We start from the raw sequence: 13,267 nt of genomic DNA on the forward strand, positions 1-13,267 counted from the left end.
ATTTTCCTCTATCCAAATACTATTGTACATCCTCAACAGCGTTCCAATCAAGGTTTCTTCTAATTATACTATCCCAGATCATTTTCAACCACCTTAGTCTAAGTCTTCCTCTTGCCCTCCCTCCTATCTGGGTCTCCATCATCTGCTTCAGCATCCTCCCCTCTTCCATCCTCTTAACATGCCCAAACTATCTCAGTTCCATGCTGTTCTGTAGTGCCAGTACAGCTTTTCCTACTCCGATTTCCTTCCTGACCACCTGATTTCTTACTCTATCCTTTCTTGTTTTTCCTATCATACCGCTTTAAAATTTTATTTCACCGGCCTGGACTTTATTCTCCTGTCTTTTTGTCAGTGTCTAGGTCTCCCCTGCTTATGTCAATAATGGTCAGTAGTACATCTTATACATCACCCCTTTACATTTCATTGGTACTTCGTTCCTTCACACCAGATTTCTCATACTGGTAGAATGCATTTCACTGTTAAACACTTTTACTGATCTTCATGTCCAGCCCTGCATCCTGCATCAATTCACTTCTGAAGTGCTTGAAGCTCTCCAAAAATTTGATTGTCCCTTTATTTTTATAATTTTCTCCTCGGAGTCAATACCATTGTCTTACTGTTTCCTACACTAATTTTCATTCCATAATTTTAATAATACCACTCAACATGTCTAGTTTCCCTTGTACTTCCTCCCTGTTTGCTCCCCACACCACATCATCATCATCATCATCATGATCATCATCACCACCACCATCATCATCATCATCTGGAAACAGCATCACCTTCACCTCTCTGTCCCCATATCTTGCCTCATCTTCACAATTTCACCAATGACCATTATGAATAACAGTGGTGACAGCACACCACTTTGTTGTAGTCCAGCTTCATTCCACTCTGTCCTCCACACGTGTCTGAACACTACTACAACAATTTTTGCATGTTGCTTGCGCACATTCCATCATTTGTTTTCCAAATCCTTTCTGTTGCACAACTTTCCGTATCTTTGCTCTGGATGTACTACTGAGCCTTTTCTAAATGAAGGAAAGTCATCACCATATCTCTTCTGCATTCCTGATGATTTTCCAATAACTGCCTCACTTACTTAATGATCTTCCATCTCAAAAGTCATATTACTGTCCTTCCACCCCTTTCTGCTCATTTTCTTTTCTAGTATCCTTTCAAATATTCTTGCTACCTGAGATAGCAAGATTCCTCGATAATTATCACATACCTTTTTGTCCCCCTTCTTGAACACAGCTATTATTACCCCTTTCTCCAGTCATTTGGTACTGATCTTTCTTTATAAATACATCTAGATAGCCTATAAAGCCATTGTAGACTAACAGGTCCTGCTGTGTTTATTATTTTCACACAGAATTCATCCAATCCCGCTGCTTTTCCCCATTTTCATTCATTTCAGTTTAGAAGATTCTTCATTTTTCATACCATGGATTTATTAATGTTCAACTAGATGAACTATATATTTTGTTTCCTCAGGATAATCCTCCAACTGATGTGTGTTGTACAGTAGGTAATGTTGCTTGTTGTTTAAAGGGGCCTAACATTGGCTGGGCCAAATGTCTCAGACAGTAGAGCACTAGCCTCTGAGCCCAAGTTGGCAGGTTCAATCTCAACTCAGTCTGGTAATATTTGAAGGTGCTCAAATAAGCCAAATTCATGTGGGTAGATTAACTTTAGACAATATTTAACACCAATAAAAGTAGTTAGTGGGACATAAAGGCAGAATCATCATCATCATCTTAAGAATTAACTGACGTGTGGTCAGTCCACTAAACATATGAACACTTGGAGATATTGAGACTGAATCAAAGAGGCATACTATCTCATAGCTCCTGCTAGTATGAATGCATGCAAGGATATAATTAAATGAAAGGGGTGCATATTTCTTCAGTCATCGTGATGTTGCTTAGACTATCGTATCTGTTGCAAATGCAATGTACAAACGCTCAAGCTTTTGTTAACATGTTAATATCTTTACTACCTCTGAGAACAGAAATTTGAATGAAACCCTCTTTATAATTGAGAGAGAGAGAGAGAGAGAGAGAAGGAGGGGGGTTCCATTTCAATTAACCACTGCATCCAGAGACAATCTGCTACATTACAATTTGAATTCCTGATGTATTTCTTGAAATACAATTTGGAGTTATATTTTTATAATGGAGTAGTATAAAATTATGCAAGAGTATGCACACTTTAACATCTAATAAATTATAAAATTACTGTGAGTGCCTGATTCATAGTGCATCATATGGTGGGTTTACAATATAAAAAATGAGCAGATAAAGAGAATACAGTGGAACCTCGAATATCCGTTCCTGGAAACTACATTTTCCTGGATTATTCACTCAAATTATGTGGTCCCGTGAGCATCTGAATTAAATAACGTTGCAAAACTCCCGCATTATCACTTCCTTGAAGAAGTGTTTTCGCGGATGAACCGTCCAGAAACTTCAGTCCCATCAATGCTAAAGCCTCGATGAAGCATTCTTCAAGAAACTGTATCCCATGAAAGGACAGCTATGGCATACTTACGGATTTTGGCGTTAACGCCCCTTCATTGTGATAATTAGAGCAAGTACTGTACTGAAAATCTTGAATAAGGGACCATCTTAGCATCGTATTTGGGTGGTATTGTTTAGACAGTCCTCAGAAATCATAAAGCAGAGAGTGACCACAACAACTGGAAGGAGACGGAGAGCATTTCAACAGCTCTAGTTGAAGACGGAACGAGTTTCGTCAAATGTTCATACTTTTAAATCGTCCAAATTATGTCCAGGGTTAGATGTTTATATTTTTACTTTTTTCAAATGTATCGCCGAACAGGTTTCGGCACATCCCTCAGGACACTGTATAGTCGCTGGGCTTTCAGGCAGGAATCGAAACTGCTCCTTCTCAACACAAATCTAGTATTTTAATATTATCGTATACGATTATGTTTGAAATAATAACATTAAGTTATTTATTAGACCACCTAATCAATACAAAATCGTCTTGGATGATTTACATAAATTTTGTATTGATTAGGTGGTCTAATAAATAACTTAATGTTATTATTTCAATCAAATATCATCAATACGGACCAAAAATGATATTTATTACATGTAATACGATTATGTTATCGAGACCAAAACAGATGTTGCACCTTACATACATAAAGCCATGGGAGGTCTTGGGATTGCCTATTACAGATTTGGTCCTAATATAATACTGGGAATTTTACGTGTGTTAAAATGTCATAAAAACCGCAGTCGTTTTATTTGTGCACGTTATATTTAAAAAGCTTGCATAAATTCCCATTCGTATTGACTTGTGCAGCTAGCACGCTTTCTAACTGAACTCGAGGGCACAAATAACAGTAATTTCTGAAGTTCAATGGTATTTTTTCTCTTTCCAATTTGATCGTGATAAGTGACAGGCAAAACTGAATATAATGCATTCAAGAACTTTTGAGAATGGATACTTACATTCAAAACCATATTCCTGAGTTCAAGCATAACCTTTAAAAGTCTATCTACTGTATGCCTAATTTACGTCATACAAGAATTCCAGAAACTGACTACTAACAGTATACTGGTGACCAAATTACAATGGAAGATTAAGAAAAGAAGGGAATTCACCATCATGTTGGGCGCTTTTGTATCAAATGTGCTTTCTTTTATTAGATTAGAGAATTTAAAAAAAAATTCTTGTGGTCGATTGTTGTTTGGCTTGGCATTATTAGATTTTTCGAAGAGTTTGCTGATCAAACTTGCTGAACTGAAAGAAGTTGTCACGGGAAGCTGACGGACGTTTCCCCAGTAAAATTTAATACAAATTATCAAGATTTTTAACTCGTGTACCGGTAATTAATGTTTGAAGCCGGTCCCGCGATCTAACTTGCCTGCCTCTCACCCAGAGGGCCCGGGGTCGATTCCCGGCCAGGTCAGGGGTTTCTACCTGGATATAAGACTGGTTCCATGTCCACTCACCCCACATGATTACCTTTAATTGAGGGGCTATCTAATGGTGGGATGGTGACTGTGGTCTAGAGAATAAGGACCGAGAGGATTTGTCACACTGACCATGTGTCACCATGTAACCTGCAGGCCTTCGGGCTGAGCAGCAGTCGCCTGGCTGGCAAAGGTCCATTGGAGCTGTAGTTTGGTTTAGTTTAGGAGTGTTTGTAAGATTATAATATCGTTGCCATAAGACCTATCTGTGTCGGTGCGACGAAAAGCCACTAGCAAAAAAAAAAAAAAAAAAAAAAAAAAAAATGTGTATACACTGCCAGAAAAATTAATAGCAACTCGGTGAATTTTCTCCTCATATCAAACTATTTCCTGTTACAGTGAGACAGGTCATTACAAAGTGATACAATCTATATATTTTCTGAAAGCTTGTTTTATTGCCTCTCTAATGCAAGGTAACAAATTAATTTATTGCCCTTCGCATAGCAGTCTGTGTAGCATTTCTTAATTGAAGGGACAAGACCAGAATTTTACACTTCACTAATTACTTCCTTATCTCTACTCTAGTACTTGGTGGGACAGCCTTTCGACCTCAAAACTTCTTGACACCTCCTCGGCATGTAATCTACTAGATTTTGGAGAGTTTCAATGGGTACTCCATGATACCCGATATTAACAATAGCCTCAGTCAATTGCAGTCTTGTTCGGGGCTTCCTTTCTCTTATTTTCGTATTTAGAATCGCCCACAAATTTTCTATTGGATTTAGGTCTAGCGAATTTCCAGGCCAGGACAGCACTGTGACATTTTATTGTTCCCCTGAGAAGTCTTTGACCACTTTTGCACGATGGCAGGGTGCTGAATCATCCTGAAAAATGAATGGTTGTCCTGCAAATAAATCCCTTCCTGAAAACATTTTCTTCACCAAAACTGTCTTGTACTTCTGCCCATTGATGGTGGATTCTAGGACAACAATACACCCAACACCATTGTATGAGAAACACTCCCAGAGCATAACACTAGTTGTAAACTTCACAGTTTTCAGAGTACAGGCTGGATTCAGTGCTTCACTTGTTTTCCGAAACACTTGACAACCCCCATCACTTCCACCAATATTGACTTTAGACTCATCACTGAAGAGAACCTTACGCCACTGCTCAACTGGCCAGTGCTGATGTTCTTTAGCCCACTGAACACGCTTCATACGTTGCTGTTTGGTGAGCATTGGTTTCTTTACAGGCTTTTTGTACACCAAATCAAACTTTCGCAATCTGTTCCTTACAGTTCTAAAACAAACATTAGCCCCAGACGTTTCCCTCCATTTCTCTCTAAGTACTTCCGAGGTAGCAAATCTATTTTCCAGACACAAACGATGCAAAGCATTGTCAGACCTGGGTGAAGTTTTCAGTTCTCTACCACATTTTCCCACTCTACCACTCATAAAACCACCCGTTTCTTGAAACTTGGCCAATTGTCTCCCAATTGAACTTTTGTGCACTCCCACAATTTGAGCTATCTCACAATTACTTTTACTACATTCGCTTAATGTCACAATCCGTGCAGCCTTTCTTGGTGATATATCACATTTTCTACCCATCTGTATTACAATTTGGCACTCGAACTCTTTCAATCGAAAACAAACTGGCAAACACGAAAACTTCTATGAGGATTCAGAGGGATTATTAACAGACAAGAAGTAGGAATGCACAACAGGAAGTAGTACCTAGCAGCTGCTTACACAACAGAGACATATGTGGACTGTCAGTAACACTAGTAGAAACATTTACTGCTATCTGGCGGTTCAATACACACTACCATGTAAAGTGCAAATTTTTTCTTTTTTCCCTTCAATTGAGAAATGCTACACAGACTGCTATGTGAAGGGCAATAAATTAATTTGTTACCTTGCATTAGAGAGGCAATAAAACAAGCTTTCAGAAAATATATAGATTGTATTACTTTGTAATGACCTGTCACACTGAAACATGAAATAGTTTGATATGAGGAGAAAATTCACCGAGTTGCTATTAATTCTTCCGGCAGTGCATATATATAATTTTGGTGATGTTTAGCCAAACTGTTGATGGTTTTCATTCATTCATTCATTCATTCATTCATTCATTCACGGATTTTATGTTTTCCCATGTTTTACATCTCCTTTTTTCTTTCGTGGTCCATCCAAAAACGGAGAATAAAGTTTCCACTGTACATACAAAATACACATAATTCCAGTCTCATGTGAATACTTGATATCAGAGTGTTTTGTGATTTGATATAAACAAAAGATACAAAAATTCATTAAAGTCCAAAAGGAGTAGAAAGTTAAAACATATTTTAAATAGGGTGATAGAATTGTACAAACTATGAATTGGTCCACATTAAGGGAGTTATACGAAGGAAAAATGCATAATTTATATTTACCTGATTTGAAACAGATGATACTGACTTAGGGCCATTGAGATCAGAGGGAGTGGCTGCAGGCGTTACCTTGTCCTGAGATTCCAAAGGTGTGGCAGGTTGTGGCTGGCCACCATTGTTGGACGCTGGTGGATGAGGGCTGAGAGTAGGCATCGTGGGATCTGCAGGTGGTACTGAGGCAGGCTGAGAGTGAGGATTAGGCAGTGGAGATGGAGCAGCAGATGCTGGGGATCCCACAGACGGCACTGGCAGTGAATCACTCAGTGCTCCACCATGGAGACTGGGTAAAGGATTAGGAGTCATTGACTGTCCACGGGGATATGAAGGAGGGCCTCCAGAAGGAGTACCAGGTCCCACCATTCTGGGAAAAAGAAATATTCACAACATTAAGATAGAGTGCATATCACATTTCATACACTGTTATCCATTTTAAATATATCCACATTAATTTTTATTTTATTTATAATTTCTTATTGCACTTCATTACCACAATTACTGGAACCAAACAAATTATTTTAATATCTTGAAATGAATATTTTAACAAATGTACAAAGTAGGAGGTAACGTAAGTTGAAAAATAAAAAACCCTGCTAAATAGAAGATAGCTGTTCTTAATTTCAAACTTTTAATTTTAAAAATGGACCTGGTTGGAAATTCTCGTTTAAGCTGATAAAAATGAAACAAAACCTGAAGAAGTTGCTTAAGATTTTCAAGCTGACTCAACAAGACCTGGATCAAACACACTGCTTTACAGATCAGACATAAGTAGATTAACAGATTCCTCTGCTTGTGGTCTGTCCTGGTGGAATCATACTTCTCTGTCTCACCATGTTTGAGAGTTGAAGAAAACAAGCACGTGTATTCTGAAGTACTACCTGTTCCAAAAATGTCTCTTTCGTTTATTAGACTCTTTTGCCTGAGCAGCAATACTCATTATTAAGATTATTTTTAATCAAAGAGAAATTAGAACAATTTGAATTTCCACTGTGAGGTTTGTAGTCGAAAGAATGAAGGTAAGGACAACCTAATGTTTAGTCATATATATAAGTATCACACCAGCCAAAATGAGTCCCTATTATGTATACAAACTCATTGAAATAACAGCTGTCTGTTTAAAGAGAAACATAATACAACAATAAATCCACCAAAGGAAAATTGATCATGCAATAATGGGTAGCAGTAAGACTCGTAGTTTACTCACTATCCTGGAGTTGTTCTATTCCTTCCATGTCGGTGTTGTCATCGGTATCCGTGTCATCAGCTAAGTTGATGATAAACCGTTCAAGGACTTCCTCTACAATGCCATCCAGCTACCACATAATAATTAGCTTCCTCCTCATCGATAATGTGTTGAATATAGGATCTCCAGCAGTCAGCAGTGACAGTATCAAGTCCTTTAGTTAATGTTCGCACACTTCCTTAATGGTGAAACCGACATTATTTCGAGCCACATGTCCCTTAACCTGGCTCCATACAAGCTCTATTGGGTTTAAGGAGCAATGATACGGAGGTAATCTTAATGCGTGTCATCCCGACTACGCTGCGGCCTTGTCAACTCTGTAGACATTACAAGCATCACGAATGTGCTGTGGTATTAGTGCCAGTAGTTCAACTTTTTTAATGCACAACGGATCAGAGGAAATTCCTTTTGTGTCTAGCCAGTTCTGTATGTTCATGTTTCTCCAAGACTTGTTTGGAATTCTCTCGATTTTAACAGTGATAGGGAGCACTGTCTAAAACAATCACAGCATTACTTTCTACGTGGGGAAGAATTTCAACAAACCATTTCTCGAACACGTTTTCATCCATTTCCTCATGATAACACTTTGTTGCTAGTTGCTTTATGTTGCAACGGCACAGATAGGTCTTATGGCGACGATGGAACAGGAAAGGCCTAGGAATGGGAAGGAAGCGGCCGTGGCCTTAATTAAGGTACAGCCCCAGTATTTGCCTGGTGTGAAAATGGGAAACCACGGAAAACCATCTTCAGGGCTGCCGACAATGGTGTTCGAACCCACTATCTCCAGGATGTAAGCTCACAGCTGCGCGGTCCTAACCGCATGGCCAACTCGCCCGGTGATAATACTATGCAGACTTCGATTTGAACAATAACAGTCCCCCCTCCACAAAACCGTTTTCATTTCCTACGTGGAGAACAATTAGCCATTTACCCTTACTGGGGGCAGATTTCTGATGCTTGCTTGCTTGCTTGCTTGTTTTATTAAAGGGGCCTAACATCTAGGTCATCGGCCCTGAGGGAGACTTCAACCCACTCAATTATTCCCTAAGAAATCCATCTTTGCTAGATCTTTCCAAATTTTCGTAAATACTTGCTTACTTCTCCACAACACTATTTCATCCTTTTACAATAAGCTCACACTGGTGATTTCGAGATACATAAGTGAAGTTCATAATATTTAAAAGTCTGAAGAGTAGCACAAGAAAAGTTAGGTAATAAATCTTCACGATTAACTGAAGCCAATATTTTACAGAGTTGGTATTTCATTTCTTAAAAAGAAGTCCTGATTTTTTTTTTTTTATTTTTTTTTTTTTTTTTTTTTTTTTTTTTTTTTACAGAAAGCATCTTCTGTAAAACAGACGTATTTTTCACTTAGCTCTGACGCTTTACGGGTTTTCTTAGCAGTAATCAGTTTCCTATCAACCTTAAGTTCTTCCCTAGCACGGTAAATCCTTGCCTTGGGAGTACCAGTTGCATCGGCCACTGAACGTGTTACTTCATCCAGAGCACTTTTAGGATTTTCTTCACGAAATTTGGGAAACACATTTAACACACAAGTCTTCTTGCCACTCGTTAGTGGTTTTCCTTTTTTTTTGTATGTTTAATCACAAACTGACCTGGTTCATACATGCTTTACAATTACGGCACTTTCTCGCACACACATATACTGGACAGACGTTTGCACTTCCAACTAATTGAACAGTATACTTGATAAACGTTGTGCGTTATTTTTATTCACAATAAACTTAGACCAAGCAAGCAAAGAGGACACGTGCTTTGAATCAGCAGTCATTGAGCTAATGGGCTCAAGGAACATATTTGCGAAACGGATTGTTGTTTCCTGCAAACACTTCCGTCAAGTGACTTTCTTCCTTATGTCTGGGAGACATAATATGTTTGTATATACTTGTAGGAAGAATAAGGAATACTCAAATTATATTTCTAATAATAAGCAAGGCTTGTTACATTTCTTCTAAACTATGTAAGTCGAGCAACGTTAATTTTTGTACATTTGTCCATATAGGAAGTGTGTTACTTTTTTTTTTTGCTAGTTGTTTTACGTCGCACCGACACAGATAGGTCTTATGGCGACGATGGGACAGGAAAGGCCTAGGAATGGGAAGGAAGCATCCGTGGCCTTAATTAAGGTACAGCCCCAGCATTTGCCTGGTGTGAAAATAGGAAACCACAAAAACCATCTTCAGGGCTGCCGACAGTGGGGTTCGAACGAAGTGTGTTATTAAAACCAAACATCGAAAATGTTGTGTACTCTGACTCTCAAACATGGTGAGACAGACTGTAGCATGCTACAGTGATTTTAGAACGGCGCCAGGAAAAAAAAAGACTGAAATACTGTGATTTCACTATATTAATGTCGCCCATCAACCAACAGAGCAGGGTAGTGAAGAAATTTTCCTGTATCATGTTTCAATAAATAAGTTTTATTTTCAAACATTTGTCTAAAAACAGGATTTTTGAAGTTAAAATTCAGTAGTAATAAACAGTTGATCAAATCTCCCATTACTAGTTTCAGTAAGTGCAAATTATGTTCTTTGATCATGCCACCATTAGAACCTATAGAAACTTTTTAATAATGAATAAAATAATGTAGTCAATTCTTGAACTGATTTCCTTATTAGACAGTTAGGTTCCAACTTTAAAATTAAGCTCGTAAATCACTTCTTAGCTAGAATTCATATCTTACCACTCTGTAAACAAAAGAAAAATGCAAGCTGAAGGAAAACACATCAAAGTTGCAACCAAAATATTATTTCCAATTTTTCTCCATCTTTTCAGCATTTATTGTATCTCTGCCTTGTGGAAAATGCGGGATACACTTATGTACAGTATGTTAATATTGATGATAAAATCCTTGTAAAAAGCAAGGTACCAATATGCTCACAAAGAAGTTTTAATTGCAACAGATTTTAATGAGCCATTAGATACAGAAAATAATTATATATTTTAGATTCATTTCTTTAAAGTATATCTTGCTGAAAGCCTATAATAACATAATCTACCATACCCATAGTCTAAAATTGTTTGGAGAAGGATTTATAAAATCCACACCAAATACATTACAAAAACCAACAAGTATACTAGTATTGTTGATCATATCAACAGGGAGCTAATTTAAAACATACAGCGTTAGTAAGACCACTTAACACCAAACTTCAGCTGGAAAAGAGCCTGAATTTAGAAAAGATTTCCAGCTCAACTAGCAATATGTTAAATGAATGATTAAACTGTCCCTACAGTTCTCATTCCACAAAGTAACCTCTACTAAATGAGGTGTAAAAGTTAGTTAAAAGGAAACAAACAATACGTTTGGGAATGGACAAAACTGATTGATTGATTGATTGATTGATTATAGCATAGCATGGCATTTTCTGGCCATTAGAAACTTTTCTCTGAATTTTTGCAAACCAAATATATTTCCTGACTTCCTCCAGTTTTCCAGATATTTCAGTAGGTGCAAACAATCAAGAACTCAAATTTAACAGCAAATGAAAATATTTTTGCCTACCCCTTCCACATTTCCTACTTCAGTAACTGGGATTTGTTTGTTTCAGTCTCTGCAGAAATACTTCTTGTACTTTATCTTTTAATTTCCTATCTCTTATCTTCTTCAATTTTCCCATTTTCCTCACTCTCATATTTGCTATTACAACTCTATAATCTGCATCGAATTCTTCTCTCGTTGGTAAAGCTGATATAACTAACAACCGTCTGCAATTTGTCCTTTCTGCCAGAAATTACTCAAATTGCCGATTTTATTCTTCTGTCACCACAGCCATATCTTGTAATTTTCCTGCTGTTTTTCATCCAAAATTAAGCGTTGCCCACAATCATTCTAGTCTTCACATAAAACTTGAATAGTTTCTCTCCTCCTTCATTCCTTTTCCCATATTCATATGGACCACTTACTTTTTTACTTTCTGTGTCATGTGTCCCACCTGTGCATTTAAGACTCCCATTATAATTACTTTCACGTCAGTTATCTCCTTTTCTAGTTCCTTCTAGGAATTCTTCGATATCCTCACTTTTGATCCTTGTCTGTGGTACATACACTTTTACGAAATCCTTCACTTTGTTCTTCATTTTCATTACCATTATCATTCATTATCCTGTCACTGATGTATTCTACCGTATCCACATACTACCCCAGCTGTTTTGAAATTATCAGGCCCACACCATTGTTAACCTCTCCACCACCACTCCAGAATAATATATATCCTTTCTTCATTCTCTTTGTTCCCCTTCCATTTAACTTTGCTCAATTCTATTTCTATACCCTCTTTCTCCATAAAGTTCACCACTTCTGCCTTTCCTGTCAGGGTCATAAGGCTGATAATGCCCACCTTCATGTTGTTGGCTACTGGTTGTCCATTCCATTTTTCACAGTTCCCCCCAGCACACAAGGACCTATGTATCACTACCAGGGTATGCCCTAACCTTTTCCAAGGCAAGTTTTGAAGCACCGTAACTCAGTCGTATTTAGGCTATTAGGCAAGTTTTGAAATACCATAACTTACTCATAGTTGGGCTATTATTACAATGGGATCGCCATTCCCGGAGGTATTTTACACCTATTGCCAGGTGTAACTTGAGGCCGCTTCTCAGGATTACAGATGCCTCTTGCAACCATTTGCAACCACTTCACTGAAGTACAGACCTTGGTGACAGGAGAAAGTTCTTCCATTTTATCTCTCATTGGGACTGGGGTCCTCTTCTGCCATCTGGAACTGTTGACCATGTTCCTCTTTTCTTTTTCATTTTTCTTTTTACAAGCTGCTTTACAACGCACTGCCACAGATAGGTCTTATGGTGATGATCGTATAGGAAAGGGCTAGGAATGAGAAGGAAGTGGCGGTGACCTTAATTAAGGTACAGCCCCTGTATTTGACTGGTGTGAATATAGGAAACCACGGAAAACTATCTTCAAGACTGCCGACAGTGGTGTTCAAACCAACTATTCCCAAATGCAAGCTCACGGCTGTGCGCCCCTGTGTGGTCAACTCGCTCTGTTGACCATGTTCTTATTTCTGGTGAATTCATGTACCACTTCCTACACTTCCCCTTTGAGTGTCAAGTTTGGTAATGGCTGTTTGATGCCTCGGCCAGACAGCCACAGGTAGTACTGTCTACTGTCAAATATGGTGGTAGAATGATCTTGACCTATGACGTCGGTATGAGCATTCCTGGACTTGAATCTGTAGATGTTTCACAACCAACCAGAATTGAATTATGCTACAGTGCAGTAGAAACTTCCTTCTTCCTCTATAAGAAAGAGATTCAAGGTTACACCTTAAGTCAGTCAGATACACTTAGTCTTTTAGGATTCTCAAAAAGCACTGCAAGCCCATTTCCAGAAGTGAAAGGTGAACAAAAATGGTGCATTCCAGTGCGAGAGTGTGTTCATGCTTTGGGATGTAATTAAAAGAAAACATTACGGTCTACAAACTACAGATGTGTACTACTCCATCCTGAGTATGCTTGGCCACAAACAGCTCAATTAACCGAGGAGACAATTCAATTAGGGTGGTAAATTCTTGAAACTTCGCCTTGCAGTCTCAATTAAGGTTCCAGCAAGAAATACTTTTCACTCTTCTTTTCAAACAACTGTCATGTCACAGGTGAGGA

At 38.2% G+C, this 13,267-nt stretch overlaps 1 protein-coding gene across 2 annotated transcripts in view; it reads right to left on the bottom strand.

The window, feature by feature from the left end:
- skd (mediator complex subunit skuld) overlaps nt 1–13,267 on the bottom strand; it is an 888,725-nt gene that overhangs the window by 491,216 nt on the left and 384,242 nt on the right. For both annotated transcript variants that reach the window (XM_067142112.2, XM_067142111.2), the window contains one exon: nt 6,388–6,745. In XM_067142112.2, the coding sequence (XP_066998213.1) occupies nt 6,388–6,745 (358 nt within the window). The remainder of the gene's footprint in view (nt 1–6,387; nt 6,746–13,267) is intronic.

This window comes from Anabrus simplex, chromosome 2 (assembly GCF_040414725.1).
Source record: "Anabrus simplex isolate iqAnaSimp1 chromosome 2, ASM4041472v1, whole genome shotgun sequence".
Lineage (NCBI taxonomy): Eukaryota > Metazoa > Arthropoda > Insecta > Orthoptera > Tettigoniidae > Anabrus > Anabrus simplex.